The sequence below is a fragment of the Aphelocoma coerulescens genome, chromosome 2 (assembly GCF_041296385.1).
Source record: "Aphelocoma coerulescens isolate FSJ_1873_10779 chromosome 2, UR_Acoe_1.0, whole genome shotgun sequence".
NCBI classification, from domain to species: Eukaryota; Metazoa; Chordata; class Aves; order Passeriformes; family Corvidae; genus Aphelocoma; species Aphelocoma coerulescens.
Window position 1 is genome coordinate 148,216,065 of NC_091015.1, and position 26,630 is coordinate 148,242,694.

General features: G+C 38.7%; 2 protein-coding genes across 3 annotated transcripts in view; both read right to left on the bottom strand.

The window, feature by feature from the left end:
• Positions 1-1,234, bottom strand: part of DPYS (dihydropyrimidinase) — a 31,272-nt gene extending 30,038 nt beyond the window's left edge. For both annotated transcript variants that reach the window (XM_069005335.1, XM_069005334.1), the window contains exon 1: positions 857-1,234. In XM_069005335.1, the coding sequence (XP_068861436.1) occupies positions 857-1,126 (270 nt within the window). In that variant the 5' untranslated portion in view covers positions 1,127-1,234. The remainder of the gene's footprint in view (positions 1-856) is intronic.
• Positions 1,235-9,630: 8,396 nt separating this feature from the next.
• Positions 9,631-26,630, bottom strand: part of LRP12 (LDL receptor related protein 12) — a 51,931-nt gene continuing 34,931 nt past the window's right edge. The window contains exons 3-7 of the mRNA XM_069005336.1: positions 25,023-25,158; positions 23,364-23,566; positions 17,727-18,828; positions 16,768-16,900; positions 9,631-12,862 (exon numbers count right to left, since the gene is read on the bottom strand). Of these exons, the coding sequence (XP_068861437.1) occupies positions 11,999-12,862; positions 16,768-16,900; positions 17,727-18,828; positions 23,364-23,566; positions 25,023-25,158 (2,438 nt within the window). The 3' untranslated portion in view covers positions 9,631-11,998. The remainder of the gene's footprint in view (positions 12,863-16,767; positions 16,901-17,726; positions 18,829-23,363; positions 23,567-25,022; positions 25,159-26,630) is intronic.

A 26,630-nucleotide genomic window follows, 5' to 3' on the forward strand; every position in this document is an offset into this window, starting at 1 on the left:
ACAGCCTCTGTTTTGCAGCTTCCCTGTCCTATAAGTACCTCAGAGTTACTCAGAAAACCTTAAACACTTATTTTCTGCTTTTCAGTAAGTCCAGTTCTGCTGTGAGAGGAACTGGGTATAACGGTCTCTGGGAAGGTGCTGGCTAGCAGACAAGCCAAGTCACAGGGAAATGTGATCCTTTCTGTGAACAAAGGATTTCAGTCTGCCCAACAAAGCTCTTAGAAAAATACCTTGAAAATTTTGGGTACGGAAGCTGTATGGAGATGATACATTATACCATTAATATGAGTAACTGATACACTATTCATATGCAGGGAATAAAATGAGATACCCCACTCTGAGTGTAAAACTGGGAGAAATTAGGTGCTGTCAGAAAGTGTGTTTAAGTGGACTTTCATTGAGAGACAGAGCAAGCACCAAAGCAAATGACAGAAGAAAAACCTGCATTCCCTCATGCTAACAGAGGAGAAAGATCAGATTACCACAAAAATGCTCAAATGGCACTGGAGAATTAAACTGTTGCTTTAGTTAACCTTTGCTCAGAAAAGTATGAAGCTTGATGCATGTACCAATGCAGGTTATAGTCTGCATGCTGACAGCCAGGGTAAATGCCTGCCCCACTTGACCCCCACAGTCACAATAGTTTCTGAAGGAACCCAAATAACATTCTGGTTGAGGGTGGACCTCTGAGTACCCCAACTGCTTTGTGACTATGTCCCAATCAAAGGGACAGGAACAATCGCCCATGCTTGATTCACACTCTATTCTCTCTTTTAGAAGTAATACTGAATGAGCAGCAGACATCCCTCTCTGAGAAAGCTCAGATGCACACACAGATGTGGATATGTGCACCCACCTTGGTTCCAGTATAGAAGTCATCTTTTGACCTGCTACCCATGAAAGGGAACTCCATGTGTGTGTGAGTATCGATGCCCCCAGGGATCACCAGCTTGTCGGTCGCATCCAGCACAACAAGTCCAGTCGAGGGCTCCGGCTTTAGGTTTGGTCCCACCTGCTGCACCACTTCATCTTCCACATACACATCAGCCACCACAGAGAGGTCATCATTCACAACTTTTCCCCCTTTGATCAAAAGTCTCTGCCGAGCCTGCTTTTGGGATGGCATGCCAGCAGGTAAGAGTGAGACCTCAGCTCAGAAATTGCCCTTGCCTGAGAGCACTTCACTGCCCCTTCCTCCCAGAGCAGCAGTTATCTCCAAATAGCCCTAAACACACACCACACCATGCTCTTTAAACAGACACTGGAGGAACTGCCCCCTCTGCCCCCAGCGGCTCCACCTCCCACCCCTGTGCGGCCCAGTGACATGAATGGGAGCAGAGCACTGGCGTCGGGCCCTTTTCCGCCAGACTCTGCCTGGAAAAAGCAAGCCAGGTTCTCAGAGGCCCTAAGGTGTTCTCATGGCACTCCTTCCAGCCTGCTCTGTGCACCCAGGGGTTTGCAACTTGCAGAGCTGCTTTGAAAATGGGGCCATTTTATCACCTGGTGATGCCCAAAAGCAAACCAAGCTCTTTGCAGCCGCATTTGAGGAAACTAAGGGTGACCTGAGCTCTCCACAGAAGAAGCCAGAGAGCCCAAGGGTAACCTGAGCTTCCTGCAGCCATGTCTGGGGAGCCTGTGGGTCTGGCCTGTGCAGAGGGAAATGCACCCTTCTCAGTGGAAATGGTGGGGTCCACACTGCTCCAAAGCTGTTTCTCAAATGATTTTGGACAAACCACCCTCAGGATCCAAACACAGCTCCCCCCTACCCCTGCAATGACACTACATGGACGGCACTCTGGACTGAGGGGGAAGCCGGGGTGTGTGCCAACATCCATGTGAAAATCACATTTCAGCATCTGATGCCCTGCTCCATCTGCCCCGCGGCCCTGCTGTGCCTGCCCGGCAGGCCCAGCCTGTGCTCCCCACAGCCCCACACCGCTGCCCACACAACCACCGCCAGCTCCAGCTGCAGCCCCAGGCTGTGCTGGCCTCTCAAATCTCCCTACCCCAGGGGCCCCTTCCCGAGGGCTAGGGGAGAGTCAGGATCTTCTGTGGCGGCTTTCACACAAGGCTGCTGTGACCTTGGCAAGATGTGGCCTGTGTGTTTCAGAATACAGACCTGGAAAAAGAGGTGGGAAAGTAAAATGAGCACAACTGGAAAATGAGCTAAAGGTTTGGAGCAGAAGAGGAAAGACCTGCTCTGTACTATCTCACAGGCACTAGTTTCTGCGGAATTTTCCCACTTCTCTCCTGCCATAACCCTGGATTTGCATAGTCAGCAGTGACACCACTCAAGTGTGTCCCTGAATCTGCTGAGCACCTGCATCTTCATTCCCTGACCTCTTCCAGTTCAGTGGTGATGATTTAGCGAGATAGAACATTGTCTCTGAGGGCTGTGAGAGGGTGCATACACAGGGCACCAAAAAGCCATTTAGACAAAGGACACAAGATTGGAAAAAACTCACCTTCCCATCAGCATGTCACCTTTGTCCCTTCCCTCATGATGGGTAGGAGAGCATTACCATACATTTGCCTTTCTATCTGCTCATCCCAAGGTATCTTGTCTTACACCTCACCTTTGTGCAGTGGGACAGAGACCCACTGGGATTCATAACATGACACAGCAACAGAACAGGTCAAAGCTCATTTGGGAAAGCAGTTTCGCTTTGTATAAATGAAGTGACCTTTGTTAAGTGAGGAGAGGGGTAGTAAGGTCAGAGGTTCTTCTGATCATGTGCAGTCATGTGAGGTGTAGCAGTCAAGTTCCTTTGCCCACCACAATGGATATTTAATGATTTGATGTAGAACAGTGTCAACAGATTTTTCAGTATTTATTGGCAGAGACTTCACCCTGAAGTTTCAATACCACTTCAGTACCTCAACTGCCAACCTAAAATAGCCACTTTCTTGTAATTTCTCCCTGGCAGATGATTACTTAGTATTTTCTATGAAAGGAGCTTCTATGTGACAGACCTAGACAGTCAGGTCTGAGTATGCTCTTGGGCTAGTGGCAGTGGTAAACTGTTCGTGCTCAAATCCTTCTGCCAAACTGGGCAGAGGGTGATCTGAGGGCAGATCAGCCACATCACAGCAGATTGTAGTGTACACTGGAATATCCAGTTCCCTTTTTGTGTGTGCTGCACAGGAAAGAGCTGATACAATTTTATACATAAATGCATGAAGAGTAGCACAGCTCAAAATCCTTTTTATGTCTGTTTGCGAACAAGAACAGGCTTGAGCTCTGTTTCCCCTCCTCTGATTTCCTCCTGGCTAATTTAGACTTTGTGGATCCTGCTCTTAAGTGCCTAAACCTTTCTATCTGTAACTTCATTCCCAGCTCAGAATTGCAGAGCTGCCCACAAACCAGCAACATAACATCTTACAATGCTGTGCATTGGAAAACTGAATTTACCCCACAGGTGGTTTTGAACACATTATTTAATGTATTGGTACATAACAAGATTCTGTCTAAGAAGCCCTTTTATTTAATCCATTTGGACCAAAAAGAGAATCTCACATCAGTTGCATTTATGTACACTTGAATGTACTTCAGTAATACTTCAGTATTTCACAGCTCAGCTGTCCCTAGAAAAAATAGCTTGAAATACCACTGGTGGAACAGAAATAATACTTAAAATATCGTGAGAAGACAACTGGCCCCATATTCTTAGTGATCGCTGATTATCTACTGCTTCTCCAACAGGGCTTCTGGCTCCTAATTGACTTTGTAGTATTTACTCACCCACAAAACATTTTACTTTTTTGTTCTTCTCTTTGCACAGTCTAAAACAAATCTTTGCTCTGTAATCAGTGTTTGACTCTGCACTGTTGCAGTGGTCTGGGCTGGAAGAGAGTTAAACTCTGTCATAGTACCTGGTATTGCTCTGTTTTGACTCTGTGCTGAAAACAGTGTTGGTAACAGAGGAAAGTTCTCATTATTGCTGAGCAGCACTTGCACTATGACAAGGGCTTTTCTGCATCTCATATTGCCCCGCCAGCGAGGAGGCTGGGGGTGCACAAGAAGTTGGAAGGGGACACAGCCAGGACAGCCAATCCCAACTGACCACAGGGATACCCCAGGCCATATGGTATCATGCTCAGCATATAAAGCTGGGGAAAGAAGAAGGAAGGGGGGGGGGGGGGGGACACAGTGTAAATAGCATTTGTCTTCTCAAGTCACTGTTAGTGGATGGTGGAGCTCTGCTTTCCTGGAGATGGCAGAACATCTGCCATCCCCTGGGAAGTGAGGAATTAATTCCTTTGCTTGTCTTTGCTTGCAAGTGCAGCTTTTGCTTTACCTATTAAACTGTCATTATCTCAAACTCATGAGTTTTCACACTATCACCCAAATCGACTGAGCAAGTGGCTGTGCGGTGATCAAATGCCAGTTGGGCTTAAACCACAACCCTGCAGAGAAATTTCATGTTAGAAAACTTTACTGATCCTAAAATGTTACATAGTAGCTCAATGATTTGACAGCCACTGCAGAAAGTCTTCCCAAACTCACAAATCTGAAGTTGAATCATATGTTAATACTTTTGTTGCATCTAGCAAAGCAAATCCTCAAGAAATCTAAACATGGAGTGTCTTGTTTAGTGGAGCTACCAGAGAAGTACAATCATAAGAATTTTCTCAGTAGCCTAATGATTAACTGATTCCATTTGAACAGCCCTGAAGAAAACACAGTCCACACCTATGATTTACCAAATGATAGTAATTTTGCAAATTCAGGAATAAGTTTGCAAGAAACAGAGGACTGAAGTTTGGAACATCCAGCAGACCTTGAAGATGTCTTCTAAAAGTCATTGTAATACAGACATAATCAGTTTAAAGTCTTCTGAGACACACATACCCACTTCATCCTGGAACCTTTAACTGCTACCTCCCCACATAAAATACTATTAATTTTTAACTTCTCCTTTAATTATCACACCTTACTCTTATCCTCCCTTTGCTTCCATTTTCATATTCTTCCTGCCATACCCTAGTTCTGTAAAGCTCTTCTATTGTCACTCAGTCTTCAGCTTTTTTGTAACTCCAGGACTCTTACTGGCATTAACCTCCAAATTAAAGTTGGTGAAGCTGAAATGTATCTCAAAATGCAGGAGTGGCAGACAAATAGGCTTTTGAACAGAGTATTTTGTGAAGGAATCTAGAGATTGATAATGAGCAGTGGGAAGAAAGTTCAGCTAATGAAGATGTGCTATTAATATTTATTTTTGACAACTTTCCTCCAAGGAAGAAAGACTGGATCGTGAACCACATTTGCAATATGAGAAAATGAACAAAAAGGATACCAACAACTTTCAGTAATGATGGATAAAGCACTAGGTGTTAGAGAATTGTTAAAAGGATGTGTCAATTTGAGGTGCACTCTGGATTTGCAGAAAGGAAAGAATGGTTCTCTTTTCCCATATTCATAAAGTCAGAAGGACTGAATACTCTTTTGTTTCTTTGCAACTCCTATAAAGAATCCATAATGTCTGTTCACCTGAGATTTACTTTCACACTCCTCTGCAGTGGGAATTTAATATTCATTCAATAAAACCAGATGGTCTAAACATAATTGCACCTGTAAAGTCTTCATAATTGTGAGACCAGTCAGGTGCCCTTGTCAAAACCTCACAAGTTTTCAGAAGAGTCTGGTGCTGACTACTTTCATGGGATGGATTTTCAGACACAAGTGTGAGGTTTCAAAATCTAGTCTCCAATGCCTTCTTCAGTTGTACAAGCTTTCCCAAACTAGCAAGCATGCCCTATGGCTTTCTATAATAAAACAGGGCTAAAAAACATTAAGAAAGAAGTTCAATCCTCTAGTTCCACATCACATGAACTATTATAAGTATACTCTCCTAAGTACTGGGCTACATCCAAGATCCTGGTGCCAGTCTTTCCCCAGATCCATTAGCAGTGATGCAGCCCATTAGCACCCAGCCTTGGGTCCCACATGTGTGACACAAAGGAAGGCAGCCAAAGGTGTGCATGTACTGAAAACCATCCTGCTTTTTAGAGCAACAATAATTAGTGACTCTTCTCTCATTTTCATAAGGCCAAGTGCCTCCTCCTCCTTGATCAACACAAATGGTGAACCACAGACAGTACAACCAGTAACGAAGAAAGAATTATCAGGAACCCAGCAGAGGAGTATCTAAGAAACCCTCATACTGTGCTCTTTGCTCTTTTCACTATTAATTGGCTCAATAAGGATTCAGTAAAATGCCAACTTTCTAAATATGTGTGAGACAGTTCAACTCAGGCATTGAAATTCTAAGTCTCACAATGCTCTGGGGAAAAAAAGACTTATCATATTTGTCAGTTATTTCCCAGTGGACAATCTCAGTCAAAGAAACTAGGTTCTTAGGTGGGATTTTTCCAAACTCCAAGAAGCACAGCCACAAAAGCACAGAGAGTAGCTATCTTTGGAAACTGTTTACTAATGCATTATCTGGAAAAACACTGCAAAATATTAATTGTATTTTCTCTGACTCTCAAATGCAACATCTCTCTATTGAAGGAACACTAAGTCAGGACTGTAACTGCTGGCCAACAGAGTAGGTGAGAGAAAGCAAAACTGAACACCTCTGTTCCCTGCCATGCCACTGCAGAATTATGACGTCAGTTTATGACATTCCTCACTATCCTGTATATTGCTCCTGTTTTTACTCTGTCACACCAGAACCTCTTCCTCCAGCTGTGGCTGTCCAAGGTGGTTCTTAACTAGCCACAGGAAAGACGACAGATTTAAACCAATAAATTTTACCAGTTGTTTTTCCTCAGTTTTATGCACCTGGAAAAGCAGATAAACCTATTTCTTCATTTCTGTTGGCATACCTTCAGATGCATGACTATTTCATTGCAAAGGTACAAATGCAATTCAACTAAACCTCTGTAACACCCCAAGTCAACAATGCTGTGATGAAATCTGAGATTTCTGCTCTGAATTCAGCTACCTGTTAGATAATATGCACAATGTCTGCTTATTTCAGGGATCACATCCTTATTCCTTAAAACAAGTTTATTTCTTTGTCCTTTACATTTCATCTAATAAACCCTTATTATTTGTTAGGAAGTGCACACTGAACCATAACTGCTTCTTTCTTTTTTTTTATACATTTCTGATTTGACATGTCCTACCCATTATGACTAATTTTTGGGAAGGCCTCCTGCAATTGTTTGTCTGAGAAAAAAATCCTTTGTGTAATGTAATACAATTATATTCCTTTAAAGTTTCTAGTCTATTACAACTTTCCCATCATTCTAATTCAAAATTCAGAGACTCCTCTTTTTATCTTTTTTTTGCTTCCTGTGTTTTCCACTAATTTCTTTCCTGCACAAGCATCATACAGGGTAACTGTAAACTGAAGAAAATCTCAATCTGAAAAACTTCACTTGCATTTGAGTATTTTCTTTGGTTCTTTGATAAGAGGATGCAACTTGGTCACAGGGAGAAATTAATGCTAAAACCTAAACTCTTCTGCTAGATTTCAGTGTGCATGGAGAAATACCACTAATTTGTGCCTGGATATTCACAAAGATAAGCTAAATTGTGTTTACGGTAAATGCCCTTTTGTGGAGACCACTGAGCCTATCAATGAAGGAACCACAGAGGCTCCCTGGAAGGATGAACCCCAGGGTTCTGTTAGGTTAGGGTGAGAGAAAAGAGTCTCTCCCAAGAGGCTTTGTGTTAAATATGTCAATTATGTTGATATACCCCAGTTCTGTTTTCCTGGTTGGCCCGTTGGCCTCCCTGCCCTTTTACCCTACATGTCTTCCCTCTGGAAAGTTCTCCCTTCCCATTTCTCCCATTGGCTTTTGTTCCCTTGCTCCACCCTCACTACTCCCTTACTGGCTCCCCTACCTTAACCCCGCCCATGCTCCACCCCTGTATTCCCCGACCATTGGTCTCTGGTGTTTTTCTCCGTCCCTATTGATCCCATATTTAAACCTTGGGCCCGCCATTGTTCCTTTGTCTTCGTCCCTGGACCCCTTCAGCTAGGTGGTAATAAACTACCTTGTGGAACCTCACACAAAGACCCTTCCCTGCTCCTTGCTGTCAGCCTCTCTGTGGATTATAATGTATCTGGTGTGTGTGTGTGAGTGTGTGAGAAGCGGCCTGCCGCGCAGCTCCCCTTGTTGGAGGCGCTTCTGGAAGGTTGCGGCACGTCGCCATCTGCCCCCGCTGCAATACCCTTTCTCAAAATATGATTAGGAATCACTGACACTGCTCAGAGCAACATCTCTTATCTCCTCCATCAGTGACGTGGGAAGCCTTGTCCATCCAAATTCTTAGATAATACTTCAGTTTAGTGGATATTACATTCTCTTCCCCCAAGTTACTACCCACCATAGCGGGTACTGCATATGAACAGAAATCTCAACTAGACATATTGACATGAACGTTGTGCTATAAAACTTCTCTGTATCAAGTCCAATAATTATGGACTTAATTTCCTTAGATGAGGGAAAATCTAACTATACAAGAGTGAAACTCCAATGCAGGATAGGAGGGAAAGAGCTTTAACCATCAATCTGCTTACCTCTCCATACATTTGGTGACTTGGCAAAGGGACAAGACACACTTCTCCTTTGTCCTTTCAGAACACACCCCATTTTGGGCAACTGAGTTGTAGCTGATGTCTCGGAGGAATTCAGTTGCCAACTGCTTATTTTCAGAAACTCACAAGGGAGGAAGAAAAGAGATACAGTCAAAAAGCCCCACAAACTGACAAAACACTTTACAAAAAGCTTCAGCCCAACTACAGAAGATTAAAACTTTTGACTTAAACCAAGATTTACAGGAAATGTGCAGCACTTCCTCAGTACAACTGTCACAGTTGAATATCTGGAGATATATATGTAGGAGAGTAAGTCAGTCACTTTTCAGAAAGGAAGCAAAACCTCATCCCAATAGGAAAAGCCATGATTTGATCTGCAGTGAGTATTTAATATAGAAACCTCACTGAAAGAGTATTTGTGTCCCAACTTGAACTTCAATTCCCTGGACTGAATCCAAGCTTTGACACAAGTTTATGCTTAGGGATTTGGATAGAAAGTGGAACACATAATACTGTAACTAATTCCAGCATCCTCTCCAGAAACCTGTTTTGAAAGAAGAGTTATCAGCAACACTTGCTGAACTTGTACTGAAAATGACCTTTACTTTGGATACAAAACAAGCCCTTGCACCATCTGAAGCTCAGTCAGCCCCCCTAATGTTTCAGTGCAAACCAAGTGACAAAAAAAGTGTGGTACGTGGAAAAGAAAAATGACAAACACTTTCCATGTTTTAATAACTTTACATGAGGAGAAAACTTGCCTCACAATAACCTACATTCTTCAAAGCTTGCAGATGAAAGTAATTTATTACAGAAAACAAGATAATTCCACAGTAAATAATTCTGACTTTTGTTCCAACTGCCCTAGTATTGTAGCACAGCTAAATCAAGAATCAATTAAACAAAACACTAATTCAAGCTCTCCAGAATAAAAAGAAACAAGGTAATAATGACTTACCAGAAACCTCAGTAAAACCAAACTAAACAAATGCAACCAATCACTCATACATTACTGAAAACAAAAACCAGTCACTCCTTTTAATATCCCTAAGGAAAAAAAAATCACTGCAACAAATTCACCTCATACAAATATGAATTTTATTTACAATTTTCCAAATATCAATCAAATCCAACTTCTCAGTTAAATGTGTAGCATTTGTCCTTTAAAACAAATTAAACATTGTGTTCTTTTTACATCTGCAATATGGAGTCCATAGGTACATGCTATTTGGGGCATCTAATGGAACAAATTTAGATCACTGTGTGTGTTCAACACCGAAGGTATTCTGTGAAGACTCTTTCTTCAAAATTTATCTGCCTCAGGGACAAGCATTTCCACAACCACTTTCTGATGACAATTAACTAGGAAGGTTTAAAAACCCAGTATTTTATACCAGGACATACTGTTCACATATACTTCAGGGTGTGTTACCATGTTCCTATTGCAAAGCTGCCTGCTCTATAAGCAATGCTACTGAAATCAGACTAAAGATTACCCACAGATTTAGATATTATTCAATGTGAATAAAAATGGCCATTGATGACTTTTACTTGAGTATGTGTAATTATGGGCCAACTTGTACCTGATCTGGTACCAGTGTGATGTGATCTGTTCTGAAACTTGAAACCACATGGGTCATTATAATAAAATCTTTTACAACTGTATTGCACATAAGGTTCCTCAAAAGCACAAATCTACATAATTGCATCCTGAACTCAGAATTTACCTGCTAACCTGCATGAAAAAATTAACCAGATGGTAAAATAGTTTATATTTCTCATCCCAGTGTCTGTGAATGAAGAGAAGAGGGAGAAGATACATACACTTTGGAACCTATTCAATTGTTTGTTTCTTCTGCATGTGATTTGTACTCCAGAGATGAGAATTTAAAAAAAAATAAAAAAGCCAGACAGACCTTAGATTTATCTTTAAAAGTACCTCAAAAACATAACAAAAATTCAATTTAATTTTGATACATATTAAAATTTTAGTCAGTTCTGCCCGACAGCATAACACGACAGAAATGCACAAGACTTTAAACATGCTTTAAAATGACATTCAACAAAGTATTTAAAATTTAATAAATAGCATACAATCACACACAAATACATTTCATACTGGATCTTTAAGCCTACTAAAACCAGACTGGCAAAGAATAAATAAAACAGTAGTTGACAGTTTTGATTTTAAAAGGTGTAGTTTCTTCTTGTCACGCTAGTAGCCACGTAGCCACTTATTAACCTGCTTATCACAAAATTGGAAGTTATGAGCTTTTTTCCTCACTGATCTGTTTTGCTCCAACATGTAGTATCATAAAAAAATACACTAAAAGGGTTTTCTTTTGGTTTTTTTTAAACAACCAGTCTGCGACCGAGTAAACCAGTTTTTAAATACAATGAATAAATAGGGAATTAGTAAAGCAAATTCAATTGCAACAAAAACGCAACACCCCAAGAAAAGAGCCATGGAAATATATAGCCATTGCAATATTAGACAATAATAGTACTTAAAGTGATAGTGCTTGTGCACTAAGCTCATTAGAGACCTTAATATGATTTTAGTGCAAATCCCTTGAGTCCAAACAAGCTTTATACCCTACAGTATTAGGGAAAGATCTACTACCAGTTGGAACTTATTCTGTAGTGTATTTGTACATATTGGATATTTAAGGAACTAACACATACTGTAATATCTTCGGCCCTTTTTTACTTCAAATCAAAAAGACTAATGACTGGGGATTTTACATACTATTTGGCTGTACCATATTAGACTGCAGTTTAGGAAAGTCAGTGCTAAAAAAGCTTTTGCCATCAGTTTATCTATTATGCCTAAATTTCATATATCATTGCATTTTGTACTTCTGAAAGAAAAAGAATGCTCCTGGAGAAAGTTTCTCCTCCCTTTAAGTAAGTTCACATTATGATGAAATTCAAGAATATTTAGACAGTGTTGAATAAACTCAAAGGAAAGTACATATTTTACATAAACAATCCTTACCAGTATTTAGTATATTAAGTTACAAGTATGTTGGCAATAATACAACAGAGTCAATTCCTAAAGGAAAATAATTCTGTACAAATTCACCTGTTAATATGGGGTTAAACAGGCAGTCAATAAGTCTTGAGCAGCCATGTTTCAGGTTTTAACTACAGTACCAGGATAAACTAAATTTGAAACTAATGGGGAAAACTTCAGTTTAAAGAGTAATCCGATTATACTGGATACACACATTGTGTATTCAGAGCCATGAAAATGTTCACTCTTATAGTTCCATAATGTCATCCAGTATAAGAAAAGTTTAATCAACCACCCAAGCTAAAATAGCTTTAACATATTGTTGTCCTGGATTTTTTTAAACTAAAAACTAATTTTAACTGTGAAGTACAAAACAATGACAGATATTGCTCCAACTTGTACACAATCTTTCCTAAACAATCCGTACCTAGCAGAGTAATAATGCCTCATCATCACTAGTTTCATTTTTCACTGTTGCCTCTAAGCAAGTGTCGGGTATCTGGGCAGTGTGTACGATGCCACAGCTCTCACAGGGGCCATCTCGACTGCATGACCTCACACTGTGATGTGTTGCACTGTAAGGCTGTCTAAGCCCTGGTCCTTGATCTGAGCTGAGATCAAGTAGAGGTCTTGAACAGTCATTCATGTCAAAGTCTGATGCTACATCAGAGACTGGAATTAACATTTCAACATCATCATCCTCTTCTCTTCCACTTACCCCATTATCAAGCTGTCTCAAAGGACTTTGGTTCTGATTCACCGAGCTTGATCTCCCTAAAGTAAAGCGTACCCAGCGTAAGCCTTGAGTCATACGGCTTAGTGCGCTCGTGAGCTGGTGGCGTGCGGGACTTGTGCTTGGGGGCTCTACACTTGTCACTTCTCTTCCACCATCCGTGGCACTGCTACTGCTGCTCTGAGCAGAGGAACTCCCACACGCTCCCACTGTTGCTTCTATTGCTGTTGCAGGAGGGACTTTTTGAGGCAAGGTGGCAGCAACACCACCAACTGCTCCTGCTGCGTCTCTTCTTTCATTTTCTGTGTCTGTATCATCAGATTCAACTGAAAACAAACTTCTGTGAGTATTATTTCTTTCAGCTTCTCTACTAGTACTTTGGCTGGCAACATCATCTCCATCTGCCGAGACCAATGCCAACGATCCAGAATGACGTGACCTTGCAAAATTAAAAATTCGATTCCAAATGTTACTTGATCTGCCAGCCATAGGAAGTCTGATTGAGGTAAATCCAAGCTGAGATCGTACTGCCAGCCTCAGGTTTTCCAGAACTGAAGCCTAAATAAGAAGACAAGCAACAATCAAGTGTTGACAGTCTGCTGGTACTGTTCTAGCAAAGAATGAATGATAACTGTTGTGGAAAACAGCATTTAATGAAGTTAAATGTAGAGTCTTAAATATAAAAAAATGTTGCATCTTTCATAATAAGGATCTGGTATATGTAGCAATAGGGTATTTAAAAAAAAAAAAGTGGGCATGACAAAAGTTTAGATGCTCTAGTGCAAAAAAAATTATAAACAGGCAAATTAAGTAGAAATACATATGCAAAGATAATAAAAGAGCAATGAATTCTATATAAGGTACATTTCTGCCCTAATCAAGGTTCTCTAAATAAGACAATGTGAAAAGCAAGGCACTATAGTCTGGATATGGAACACTGATTAAAGGAAAGTACAACCACAGAGCCAGTAGAGCAGGCATACTAAATCTGTTACAGTCTTACCAAAAAGGTAGTCACTGTGGATTTTAGAGAACAGCACATAGAAACATGTCTCAGAAAGTTTAGGATTTAAAAACAAAGTCTTCCAGAAAGATTTAACAAAAGGTGGCCACCTTCTTTATCCACTACCATAGGGCTGCCTCGAAGGGACTAAATTAAATATCTTCTCCAGCAGAGGCTTATAGTTTGATTTTTCCCCCCCCCTTCTGGTATCATCAGTTAATTCCAGTTTCAAAATGCTTTAATGCTTCTGTTGAAATAAAATTATCTTTTGTGTTCTAAACGATACATTTCCCAAATTCACTATATGTTTTCCAGTCATTTAAGCTACAGAAGAATGCATACCTGAATTTTCCTGTTTAAAACCCTGTATAACTTTTCAACTGTAAGGTAACACAAACACACAAACTCCTTTGTATTGGGGATCCCTAATGATGCCTGAAGTGGCCACCTAAAAACAGAGACTAGACAAGAATAAGGGAATAAAGGTAGGTATTTATTCGAAGGGCCTTCAAAGGTACCCCGTAGGGAGCCAGAAGCTATTGCCAAGATGGACCCCAAGACGGATGACAGGTCACGAGTTCTTCACACTTTTGTAAGTTTGGTTCATTTGCATATCAGGGTTAATTCTCCAATTAAAGCTTCAGTTAATGAGGTAATTCCCAAGCTTGCCCCTCCCTTTAGAGCCTTTTGGTTTATATTTTTTGGGCCTAGGACGGTCTGAGTGTCCCTGGAGAGCAGGCCCAGAGAGGCTTTGTTATGTCTACCTAGCATGAGAGGGCAGAAGTGAACAGGCTACAAGAAACTTCAGATTTACACACTAGGCAATACAGGATTTGAAAAATATGGAAGTTAAAACGTAAGGCATCACTAACTCAACCTTAGAGAGAACTTAGCTACCTCAGCTAAGTAGCTCAATTCTCAAATAGAGCGGAAGATCTTCTATCATCATTCTAAAAATATTCACAAATGTGTTTAATTAGAGGATAAAGCCCATATTCACAACTTTTGATGACAATTGTGGCAAAAATGTAGAATACTCTTCAAACTAGCCATTTTTCCCCAATTAAACTCTTAACATATATGCATGTATTTCCCTTCATTTATAAAAACGGAACTTTAGTGTTCTCATGCTGTCACCTTCACCTCCTTTCCACCATTCTTCAGACAACACAGCAGAATATCCGAACAATACTGCATGCACAACCTACCTCTTCCCTTCCATTAGTTCACAGGATGATTGAATTCAAGCATACAGTATGTGTGTACATCAGCCTTACTTTCAAAAGCTACTGAAGAGACTGCTACTCATCCTTGAAAATCCAGCTCCGAAGGCATGTATCAGTTTTAGGCAGAAAGCACTACACAGAAATCCAAGATTCCTATAGCTTGAGACTTCTAGGAAATCTTGAATAACTATCTTCAGTCCTACACAGGTTTGCAATCTTAAGATGTATATTTTGCTCGAAACAAATTTTAACACACCTTGATGTAATACTGACTCCCTTTCCCCAACACTTTACCATATTAAAAATAGAGTTTTTTAATTTATATAATTCAATTTACATTGCCTTGAGTTTTTATTGATGTTGTCTCCTCTGAAAAACAAAGGTTTTAAGCAATGCAACTTCATTGTTCAAGTATGAGTAAAGTTTTTATCATGGAAGCATCAGTGCTTTAGAATGACATTTTCATTACTTTTGAAGTTGATGGCCTGCTCACTACTACTCCTGATTTCTATGCTAGTTAATTGGTCAGTATAGTTACTTCAGTTTTCAAGGCCTCAAGTCTTACTTGAAGTGCTGGTGTTTGTAATGGGAATTCAGTAACACTCTCACTGTTCAAAACTATTGTACATGCATTGATATTTTATGGAGTGTGAAATCATGGTTACATATAAATACTATCAAGCAACTACATTTTGTTATGTTTAATTACAAAAGATTGCCATATAATTTCAATATATTCTGAAATGAATTTAAAATGTATCCAAAGAAACTAAAGAGTAAAGAAAATGTCAGTAATTGCACAGCTTTTCAAAAGCTCCAGTACCAATCTCTGACTGCAGCCACTACGTCTGGGTCTTTCAGAACTGTCCTCTCTATGACGAGATTTCCTCTTAGTAAAAACCAAGATCTTTACATCACCTTTATGCGATTTCATGATGAAAAATGGGTCTGAGCAAGCTAGATTTTTCTGAAAATCATAATTGTTCCTACACATATTTATGTACACCAAACCTGAGGTGTCCCACACCTGCAGAAAATACTGGTTTGTTCCAAGTTACCTGTACAAGAGGACTTACACATCTGGGCATGATAACTGCATTGTCTCCACAGACTTTCTTGGGCTAACCCTACCTCAAGAGACTTGTGAACATAGATCCATCATAAACTGGTGAAGCTTAATTTTGGAAAAGAGGACAGTAAGCCAGATTTGTAGAAGTACAAAATTGGTTTGAAACAGTAACATACTGATCTTTATTATAACCCCAGTAACCCACTGAACAAGGGATTCTACAGTGTTCGCTACAGGCATTTATTTAATTAATTAATGAAGCTCAGTGCCAATTTAGCTACTAAAAAATCTTTACAATGTGTTCTTTCTGACACATTTTTAAAGCCTCTCATGCAAACTGCAATTTATTTTTCCTCTTTTCCTCTGAAAAATCTTTTGTGACAGATCCTAGCTGCTTGTGATCATGTGTGCATGAAAGAACATGTGATAGTCGTGTAATTTTTTCTTACAGTAAACTTTGCTGTATTAACTGCAACATAATATAATTAATGCCAACTCTAATAGAGCACAGCAGGATTCCTAGACTAAGACGTTCCTTCTATTTCTCAAAAGAGCTCTATAACTGAAAGACCTTTTTAATTACTTAAAAAGTTGTTTGACAGAAATTCATTAATCACCCAAGTAAGAAATGTGCTGATCATCCACCTCTGAATCTGGATGACTAGGAACTATTAACTGCCGTTTACTGTCTTTTACTCTGTAACTTGTCCATGTAATTTTATATGATACTACAGCCTGGCCTTCTCCATCACCTTTATTATGCACAGCAGGCATGAACATACCTACACACTGTGCATGTGAACTACCATTTTGCATTAGAAGTTTAGGTCTTCTTTCCCAAAACAAAAAGTGCTATCGTGCAATCCTTACTTTCACAACAGTAATACAGAACATACAGTTAGATCTACCAATCTATTACTTTTCATGCAAGAGGGGTTCTATAGCGTGCATTACTGGCATTATCAACAAAAGAAAGCCTGCAAAGGAAACTGTGGTGTTACTGTATCATGATTTTGTCCAAAGGCTAATCATTCCTGTACCGTTATTGACTTGAAAAGAGGAAAAGGAAATGCTCTACAACAAAAGAATGTACATGAAAGTTAAAATGTCTTTATTTCAGTCTCCTTAAAATTTAAGTGGTCTGCCTGCTATTTTGAAATCTTACCTGATTTGGGGAACAAACAGGGAAATCTTCAACTGGTGGAATTAAACCCTGGGCAATTAATTGTCCATAGGATGGAGGAGCTTCTCTTCTTAACAGTTCAGCCTCAACCCTTGACAAGTGAGTTTCAAATGATCTTTCAAAGAGAAAAGAAATTTCAGAATACATAAGACACTGATGCGTATACATATAGAAAAGAATAAAACTACATCGGACTATTATAATCTGAAAAAAAAATTTTCAGAAGATCAAGTTTTGCTAATTTAATTGAAATTTAATTAACAAAGAATATAAAGTCATTCCTATGAGTCCGTCCAGCTGAAATGGGAGTAAAAAAACCCAGTAAGTTTCTTAAAAGCAAACAAACAAGCCAGCCCAAACCCTGGGCTAAATATAAAAAGCACTATGAGTAATGCTTATATTATTGTAAAAAATTGAAGGATATGTAATCCTGGTGTGAACTAGCCTACAAGAGAAGAAACATGCTGTCATACACAGAACTGCAATATAAATTGCAAATTAATTAACTGCAGTTTTTCCACACTTCCTTTTTGTTAACATCATCTGAAAGCTTAACCCTCAACAGTGAAGTGATCAGAATACTTCGATCCTCTTTTCTTCACTGGGAGAGCAGTCAGTCACTGGAACAGGCTCCCCAGGGAACTGGGTCATGGTACCCAGCCTTCAGAGTCCACGGAGCATCTGGACAATGCTCAGCCATAGGTCTTAGCAAGGTTTAGTTTTAGACATCCTGCAAGAAGCAGGGAGTTAGACTTGATATTCCTTATGGGCTCCTTCCAACCTGATAAACTCTGTGATTAACTAACCTCTTTTTACTATCAAAGAAAAAGGAACAGTATCTTTACAAATCACATGCAACAATATCTGTATGGTAATAAAACTGCTTCAAGTACAGACAATACAAGATACCAAAACATGTAATAAAGTTGAGTTCAACTTACCTTCGCTCAAACATCCTGAGTGAGTACAATTTACAAGTACATCCCAGTGCAATGACAAGCAGCAATCCACAAATAAGACTCCCAATGACAGCTGCAGTTATCACTCTAGTGGGCACAATGACTGGGCAATTCTCTTCGTCACTGCCATCACCACAGTCATCTTGAGAATCACAAACCCAGCTCTCAAACACACAGCGGTTATTTTTACAGTGAAAATTGCCTGGCTGACAGAAGAAACAGTTCTTTTCATCTGAACCATTAGGGCAATGATTCTGGTAGTTGCAGCGATCTGAACGAGGGTAGCAAACACCATTTCGAGAGCAGGGAAACTCATCTCTTTGGCACATGGTGCAGTTGGTTTCATCCCTTCCATTTGGACAGTGCCAGTAGCCATCACAGCGTTGCTGCTCTGTGTAGCACCCCCAGTTTCCACCGCATGGGATTTCCCAGGGCAAACAGAAGCCATCAACTTGATAGGTTGCATTGAACCCTCTTGCAGCATTCACTTTGTCGGCACAAAAATGCACTCTTATCTGTCCTGAGGATGAAACAACTGTGAGGGGAGCATGAGAATCAAATGCTGTCAGTACACGCAACAGCCTCCGGGGATTCTCCTCTAATCCATCATATATTTTGACATAGTCTCCATAACCTGTACCATCAAGTTTAAAATCAGTGAATCGCAAGATTACTTTGCGATGATCACCAGTGTCTATCAGCCAGGTGCAGTTGCTGCCAGGTGGATAGAAGTCAGGATAGTTGGGAGAACTGAAAGTACCATAAAAATATTTTAACCACTGCCCACATGTTGGCACATCACAGTCTATTTCATCTCCTAGGTCAAGACAATCAATGTTACCATCACATTTTAAAGATTCTGGAAGGCAAGTGTAAAGCTTGGTGAAGCGGGAAAGACACTGGAACTGATTGTTAGCACAAGGCTGAAAGGAAGAAGCTGTTGGAGGATTAGCTTTGGCACACATTTCTTCGTCCGAGTTGTCTCCACATTCATCCATATTGTTACATTTCCAACTTTCTGGAATACACTTCCCATTAGCACAATGAAACTGGTCACAATCACAATTTGGTTCATCAGATTTCCCTGGAAATAGAAAAAAAATTTTCTTAGAGTTTAGCACTTTAATGGTTTGTGCTGCGTATTTATTTGCTGTACCAGCTACTTTGGAAGGGCAAAGAAAATGCCTGAAGTGTCTGTAAACCATGGCAACTTTCAGCAAATTTCAAGATAAAACAGTTTTTTCAAGGCAAAATTGCATCAACACATCAGCATGAATGTTATCCTTAACTGATTTCAGTCAAATAACTTTAACCCAAGCAAAAAAACCAATGCTCATTTATAGCTATTGAGAAATCTGACTTCTAATATGCTAACAGTAAGTTAGAAAAATACTCTCCCATCTATCACTCAAAATACAGAAACATTTTGTGCTGCAGTACTGATTATCTCCTCAAATTTTTTCCCATAAAAGCAGTCAGACTCTCTTCTGCTTTTGGAGGTTCCTACTTTGTACCAAAGTATCTAAGGCAAGAGAGAAGCTGACAGCTGAAGATTACATTATTACCACCAAAGAAAGAAACCTCTGCCCTCTCCTCTTCCCACTGTTTGCTCCTGCCTCTCCTAGAGCAAGTAAAATGAGAGTGCAGCAAATATACCTGGGATCCAAGCTATTTCAGCTCTGCAACAGTTCAGCTGAGTCAAACACTGCTGTATCACTTTCAATCACTTTTATTTCTACAAACCACTGTACAGACTGTAAAATTTGCTAGAAAACAATCATGGTCAAAAAAGTTAAAATGAGTCTGCAATGCAGATGGTCCTACACAGCAGTAATTCAGAAACTAAACTAGACAAATATATATTCATTCTAAGGAACACTATACCTAAGGTTTTAATAAGGAAACAGGAAAGAGACAGCATGATGAACTCACTGAAATCCTAATGTTCCCAGGAGAAGCATGTTCTATCTTTTTTTGCAAGAGAACAATTCAGATTGGAATGGAGGCCATCTAATCAAATCATCTGCTCAAAAAAAGGCTATCTGGTGTTTGATTAGGCTCTTCAGCACCTTCTGCAATCAAGTATTTTTAAAGTTTCAGTGCTTTATTAGACAACATGATAAAAGTTTTCACAGCTAGCTTGAATTTTCCTTGCTGCAACTAATCTGCTCTGATAGGTCAAGTCATATCATACCTCTGTTCTCCTTTTTTCTACTTTATCTTCTCAGAAAGCATTAAAAATAAATACTCTAACTTAAAATAATAATTCTTCTTTAGAAAAGTAGAACACATCATTTTTAAATTTCACAAATGCTAAGGCTTTTAAAAAGTGAATGCAGAAAAAATGAAATCAACAAGAGTGATAAATGTTATAAGCACTGCTAAAGAATGTTTAGTCTACAAATTTGCTTTCAGAGACTGAAGAATGAAAGGAGAGCAAAATGTATGTGCTGGCAGTGACTGATTTTCAGAAAACGTTAATTTCACTAAAAAAAGTCCAAAGAGATGCAGTATAAATGATACCATCTTCTTGTTCTGTTACAGATATACAAGTATTTATATATATATAGTACACTCACACACATACATATGGTTCACAATATTAGTATGGCAAAGTTGGAACCTTGGCCTTGAATTCAAAACCTGTAAAACTGAACTGCTAGACTAGTCCTACCTAAACTGAATGACTATGCTCCACAGGTGCAGGCAATATAGAATATGCATCAATGAACCTGTACAAGTACTAATTATAATCCAGCTCAGTCCTTCTGCATTGCAGAACCTGGAAGAGGTTGAAAAGCAAGCTGTAACATGGAGTTATAAATTTTGACAGGAATACTGCAGTAACAAAAGAGGATACAATTTCAACCCAAGCCCTTCCTTCTACAAGCTTTATACATCCCAGAAGAGAGTTGGGATACTTGATCCTGACGTAGCATTTCTAATCACCAATCCTGCAATCCTTACATAAAGAAAATTTACCTGTGAATCAAAAAGAGTCTTAAAATGATAAGAGATGTACTAAGTAAGAATAACTTTGGGAGCTGTACCACAGAAGACTTGAGGATAGCACAAGATCATTGACAGCACCCATATATAGTTATAGCCAAAGGACTAACACAAGTCTTTCATGCATTTACTGTGGACATTGACCTCTGTGCTTTTAATAACTTTATTTTTCACTCTACATCACCACTAGTAAATTCTGTCCCATTTCAATTCCCAAAATTAAAACAGCTGATAAATTATAAGTAGCGGGAGGAAGACAGAGGGAAGAAAGGCAAGTAAAAGTGGCACAGAATTTACTTTCTAGTCCACTACCCTTCCTACCTGTTATGCTTTTTTCTTTCTATTAGTTTGTTTTAAATTAAATATAAATATTTACCTATTATTTTCTTTAAACAAGAATTAACTCAAACAATTTACATGACCTATCTTCAACATCGATTTTAAACACGGGGCTCCCTAAGGGCTATTTTTGCACTTGGAATCTGTAGTGTTTCTATCATTCCAGCACAGATAGGCTTCACTTGCATCCAAGTAACTAATGCATTACTGTTTTTTCCCCTTTTTCTACGATGACTTGCCAACTTTGAGAGTAGCTTTAAAAACACTGAATTAAATAGTCTATTGAGGTGTTAATTTGAGCACTACTGCATGGTGCTAATGAGAAGAAACCAAACATAATGGCACAGTTGCATGCATAGCAAAAGTGTTAGCATTCAAGAGCTTTTTTTGACACTCAAAGGCAGAAATGACCAGATGATTATTAGAGCAGTTGTCAACTCTTCTCCTATATACAGATTGGTTTAAAACATTAAAAGCCCACTGATTACTGAAACACTACACTTTCATCTCAGTTGTGTATTGTATCAAACATAGGGAGCAAACTCAAGCCAAAGTTTTAGTATGGCTCATTTGTTAAAAAATGAACAAACTTCCCCAAAATAGTATTTCTTTCTTTTAAAAAAGACATTCATAAACTTAGGATTAAAGTCTTAAGCATTCTAATCTACAACACTACATAGAAGAAATCAACATAAAAAAACTGCTTATTATTGAATATGTTACAGCTTCTTCCAAGAGGGGTTGCATAACAAAATTGTCTCAAGATCAGAGAAAAAGGAAAGCGTTTTCAGAAAAATTCTACAAAGCCCATGGCTTCCCTCCTCTATCCATTTCACACTCTTATCCAAGGTATCCTTCCTTCTCAAAATCCCTCAGGAAGGAATGCTGCCTTTCCTCTGTGCCTACATGGAGAGGGAGTTGAAAAGGGCAGAAGCTGATGCCTGACACAGGGTAGCAGTGTTCACCTGGGCCACTGGCAGAAACAGCAGCACAGGATGACTGATCAGCCACTGGCTTCTTCCCTGCTCCCTGATTTGTTTTTTGGTGAGATGGTGCACCAAACCCACGTAGAGCACTGCCCTGAGAGCTGGGCCAGCATCAAACGCAAGGCTGCATTACTTCCCCAAGACCTGCTAAACTGCAAGGAGCTGAACCATAGAAGGAGCTTTTTTGTAGACTTGAGAACAGGTGATAGAGATGCTTGGAAACTTGCTTGTGAGAGACTGCCACAGTGAAGGAAGCTACCAGGTAAGAAGAGTGCAGAGTACAGAACAGGAGCAAATACAGCTTAGACTAGAGGTCAGGGCTAGATTTACTGAATCTTGTTGGAATTGTTTTGAAGGTGGGTGGCACTGGATATGTGTAAGAGTATGAATTGTTTTATGGAGGAGAGGAGCCAAAAGTCAGTGTGCACAGAGATCTGGAGCAGGCCAGTGAATATATACAGGCATGCACTTGGAGGGAGCAAGGTAACATGAAACCATTGTGACAACCAAGAAAAATCTAATCCAGTATTTGGGATGATCATGATGTAGAACACCATAATCATGCTATTACATAAAACTGTAATACCTCTTAAAGTCAGGAAAAGTTTGGAACTAGTCTTGAGCCACGACTGGCTTCCTCCTCTTGGCAAGATCCAATAGAGCAAGAATGGCTCACAAAACACTCTCAAACTATTACTACTGGTAACTAGTTTATATCACATCCTGTAATTACACAAGAAAAGTTTTGCAGGTACAGAAACATGTCTGCACTTGGCTGGATTAATCTGTAATATTAATGCAGTGAGGATTTTTTAGATTTATTTTTTTTAAAGATAGTATGCCTTCTGGAAATGGGAAAAATGAAGCACATTCTGTGAGAAATGTAAAAAAAAAAAAATCCTGTCATTTCTTTCCTCTCTTACTGTATTTATGATACTGAAAAGTTTACCCAACTACTTTAACAAATTTATTTTAGTCTCATGAAAACATTTCAAATCTTAAACTATTTTAAAAGAACTTCCAGGTGCCTACTACTAATGGCTAACCTTTTTCTTCCCAAAAAATCATTCGATCTGCTTACTGATATTCCCACTTTGAATATTCAAGCTGTGCATGGGATCAAAATACATTACCTAATCTGTATTTTCTCTGATTTCAATAAACCTTGAGGTGACTACAGGAAATACCCATAGTCAATACTTACCCTGTTAGAAGGACATAATTCTTGGAACAGGAAACAAAAAGTGAAACCATAAAATTATACTAAGTATCACTTGAAACGTACCAGCAAAGTAGGCCAATCTGAAGCCTTTTCTGGAGATGCTATCATCTGAATGAAACCTTATCCAAACATGATCCTGTGAAGAGATGTATGGTGAGGGAATGGAAGAGCCACATGCTCTATAGCCTTCAATATTCTTGTAGCTTCCAATTGTTAACCAATCTGAGCTGCATCGTCGAGATCCCTGAACATCAAAATCTTGAAAGCTGAAAAAGAAAAATATCAAAATTGCTACTGAACTCAGTATTACACAAACAATCTGATTAATTACTACACATGGAAATTAGCTTGAAGTTCTTTTTGAAATAAAGAAATATTTCTGAAGTAAAAAGAGTAGCTTCTCTACCCATGTAGAAAAAGGATTTAACCTTGTGCTGATACTTCTAGATTATGAAGACAGCAAGAATGCATTCTGTCAAATAAAATATTGCATCCACCACTTACAGAAATGCAGTTTTGCTACAAAAACACACGTTGTCTTAATCTAAGAATTAACTCTTTTAATGAAATTGTCCCTATGTGTCTCATTTAATGACTTTCATATACTACTAAGTGATTTTGTTTAATCTAAATTTCACCAGAATTTTAGCTAATGCTACACTTTTGGCAATAATATGATTTGACATTATAAATACAGCTAAATTGTTCAAAACTATGTTTTCAGGTAAGACTTCCTCCCAGTCTCACTACTCAGCTACCCAACCTTTATGTCATGGAATGCCATGGTGTGGCTGCACTCAATCAAGACAAGCTGCCATGGTAATGACGTGTGAGGGGGAGACAGTCTGTGCAAAACAGGTCTGCACAGACACCAGAGCACTGCCAGAAGTGAAATGTGATATGTATGAGTGGAAGAAAACAACATGAAAGAAAAAGAGTTTTATTAAAAACAAACAGTATGAAATGTGTAGAAAGCATTCTAGTAGCTGAACAGTTTTACCTACTTTACATTGCATTTATGCCAGTTAAATATTCAGTAGAAAGATTGCTTAAATTAAGAAGAAGTACTTTAAACAAGTAACTGTGTCAAAGAAAATACTTCATAATGAAGAGCAGTTCCTTAGGTCAGCAAGTCTATATTGGAAAATGAAGAAAATCTACAGGTAATGCAGTTTCATGATCAAGTCTAAGCAGTACTAACTTGTATGTTGATGCCACAAGAAACCAGTAATTGGAAATGAACTGATGAGAACTTGAATCCATAAGTTTTTTACATTACTATTTTAGAAAAGTTACAAGATAAGGGAAACTGTGAGGAGCTCCCTACATCAAAACTCAGCCTTTCCTAAACTGCAGTTGTATCTATTGACTCACTATTTGTCTGACATTATTAAGCACACCAAGGGACTTCATAGCAATGAAGCATTACAGCATTTACTCTACACACTTTTAAATGAAAAATTCTTATGTTTCAGACACATTAAAAGGATTCAAATAAATGAGCACATTGGCATTTTTTCTAGTCACCAATTCTCCAGCTAAAAACAAATGCTACATGGCTGTGTGAGAACAAATCAGATAAAAGGAAAGGCAAAGGACAGACAGAACTGAAATCCTTCACTTACAGGAAGGAAGAGAAAACTTGTACATGCACAAGTGGCAGTTAAAAATGTCTGGTTAGTATTTCTTCAATCCACATGGGTAATACAGGAGCACTGTTACCTTATAGTAATGATCTCCCCTGGGTTCGCATGGATGTACCAGCTGCAGTTAACTCGGGCAGGATACTCAGAGGGCCACCCTGGACTTGTGATTGTCCCGCTTGGTGATCGAATTTGTTCTGGAATATCTCCACAAGCTAAAATACACATATATATTGAAAGCAATTTGATCAATTCCTTATTTTTTAGGACAAAATATAGGACAAAAACCCCCACCCAACCAAATAGCACTAATCAGGGAAAATATCAGAGTGCGTTAGATGACGTACAATTAAAAAATCCACAGCTTCTAAAGGAGTTTGTAGCAGAACATGTCAGCCAAAAGATGTTCTCCAACACTGCCAGTGTGGCAGTTTTTACTTACGTCAATTATATTACAGATTAAAAAAGATTATTCTATGTGGACTTTGACAACTTTAGTAAAGTGAAAGATTTTTTATTTTTAAATTTTATTTTTAGTCTTCACAAAGATTCAGTTCCATTTAACCATGCATTTACACTGTATACTGACAAGTGCATTAGAAGATGAAAAGGAAATTAAAGCTAAATAATCAAGTAGCTGAAATTTCCTGTCATAGGTAGATCCAGTGTTTGACCATCATTTAAAAATACCTCCCCCCTTCCAGTTCTTGGCATGGAAATGATCTTCATAAACATGATTCCAAATGCTTGAAAGGCAAGAGCACTTACTGCAGCAGAGAGATCTACAGAACTACATTTCTGATAATGGACTAGAAAGCTTATATTTATAGGTCTAATTATATGCAACTGAAGTAACTCAGTCATTTGTACACTTACTTTATTATAGGTGTAGCTTTCTACATGGCCTTAACTCAGCTGCTGTTCCTTCCAGAGCTCGAGTGTTCTCAGTTCTGCTGATTTTATTTGAAGTAATGTACTTACACTTAAAGTTTGTGGGTTTTGTTTTCCTGTTTTTTCCCCCCCTTAGCAGCCTCATATCCAACACCTGTCATACAGCATATATAGAACCTTCACATAAATAGGAAGGCTAGAATACTTTCACTACAGAGCTTCAAATTATGAGGAAGTCTCAGTGGTCAGAAAACACATTAAAAATAACTGCCCTCTGTGCTTTTATTTTTCAATTTTATCACTGGTAGTCAAAAATCTGCAAGCTGTCAAAGTTTACTGGTAGCCCAGTAAGTTACACACAGTAGTTTGAACACAAGAACTATTACAAATAAGGAAGCACTTCCATTATTGTCTGATCATCAAAAGATTTTAGAATTCCTATTTGATTAAAATAACCAATCAGAACTGATGCAATAAACAAAAAGGATGAAGAATGAACTGCATTTATAACAGTGCAAAAATTGCAGTAATGTAATTTGTGGAGAGGTAATTGTTTTCTATTTTTATGCACATTTAAGCTTTTAAAATAATTTTGCAATGCTATAGGGACTTGAAATTATAAGAAGTTATAATTTTAAATTATTATTACTTTAAAGTATTTCTAGATGGCATAATAAATACACTTTTAAATATATTTTAGAAGGATAAAAAGATAAAAATGCTGACATATGTCTGAATTTTCTATATTAACTTAAATACAGCAGCAAAAATAAAACTCAGTAAATTTACCTTTTTC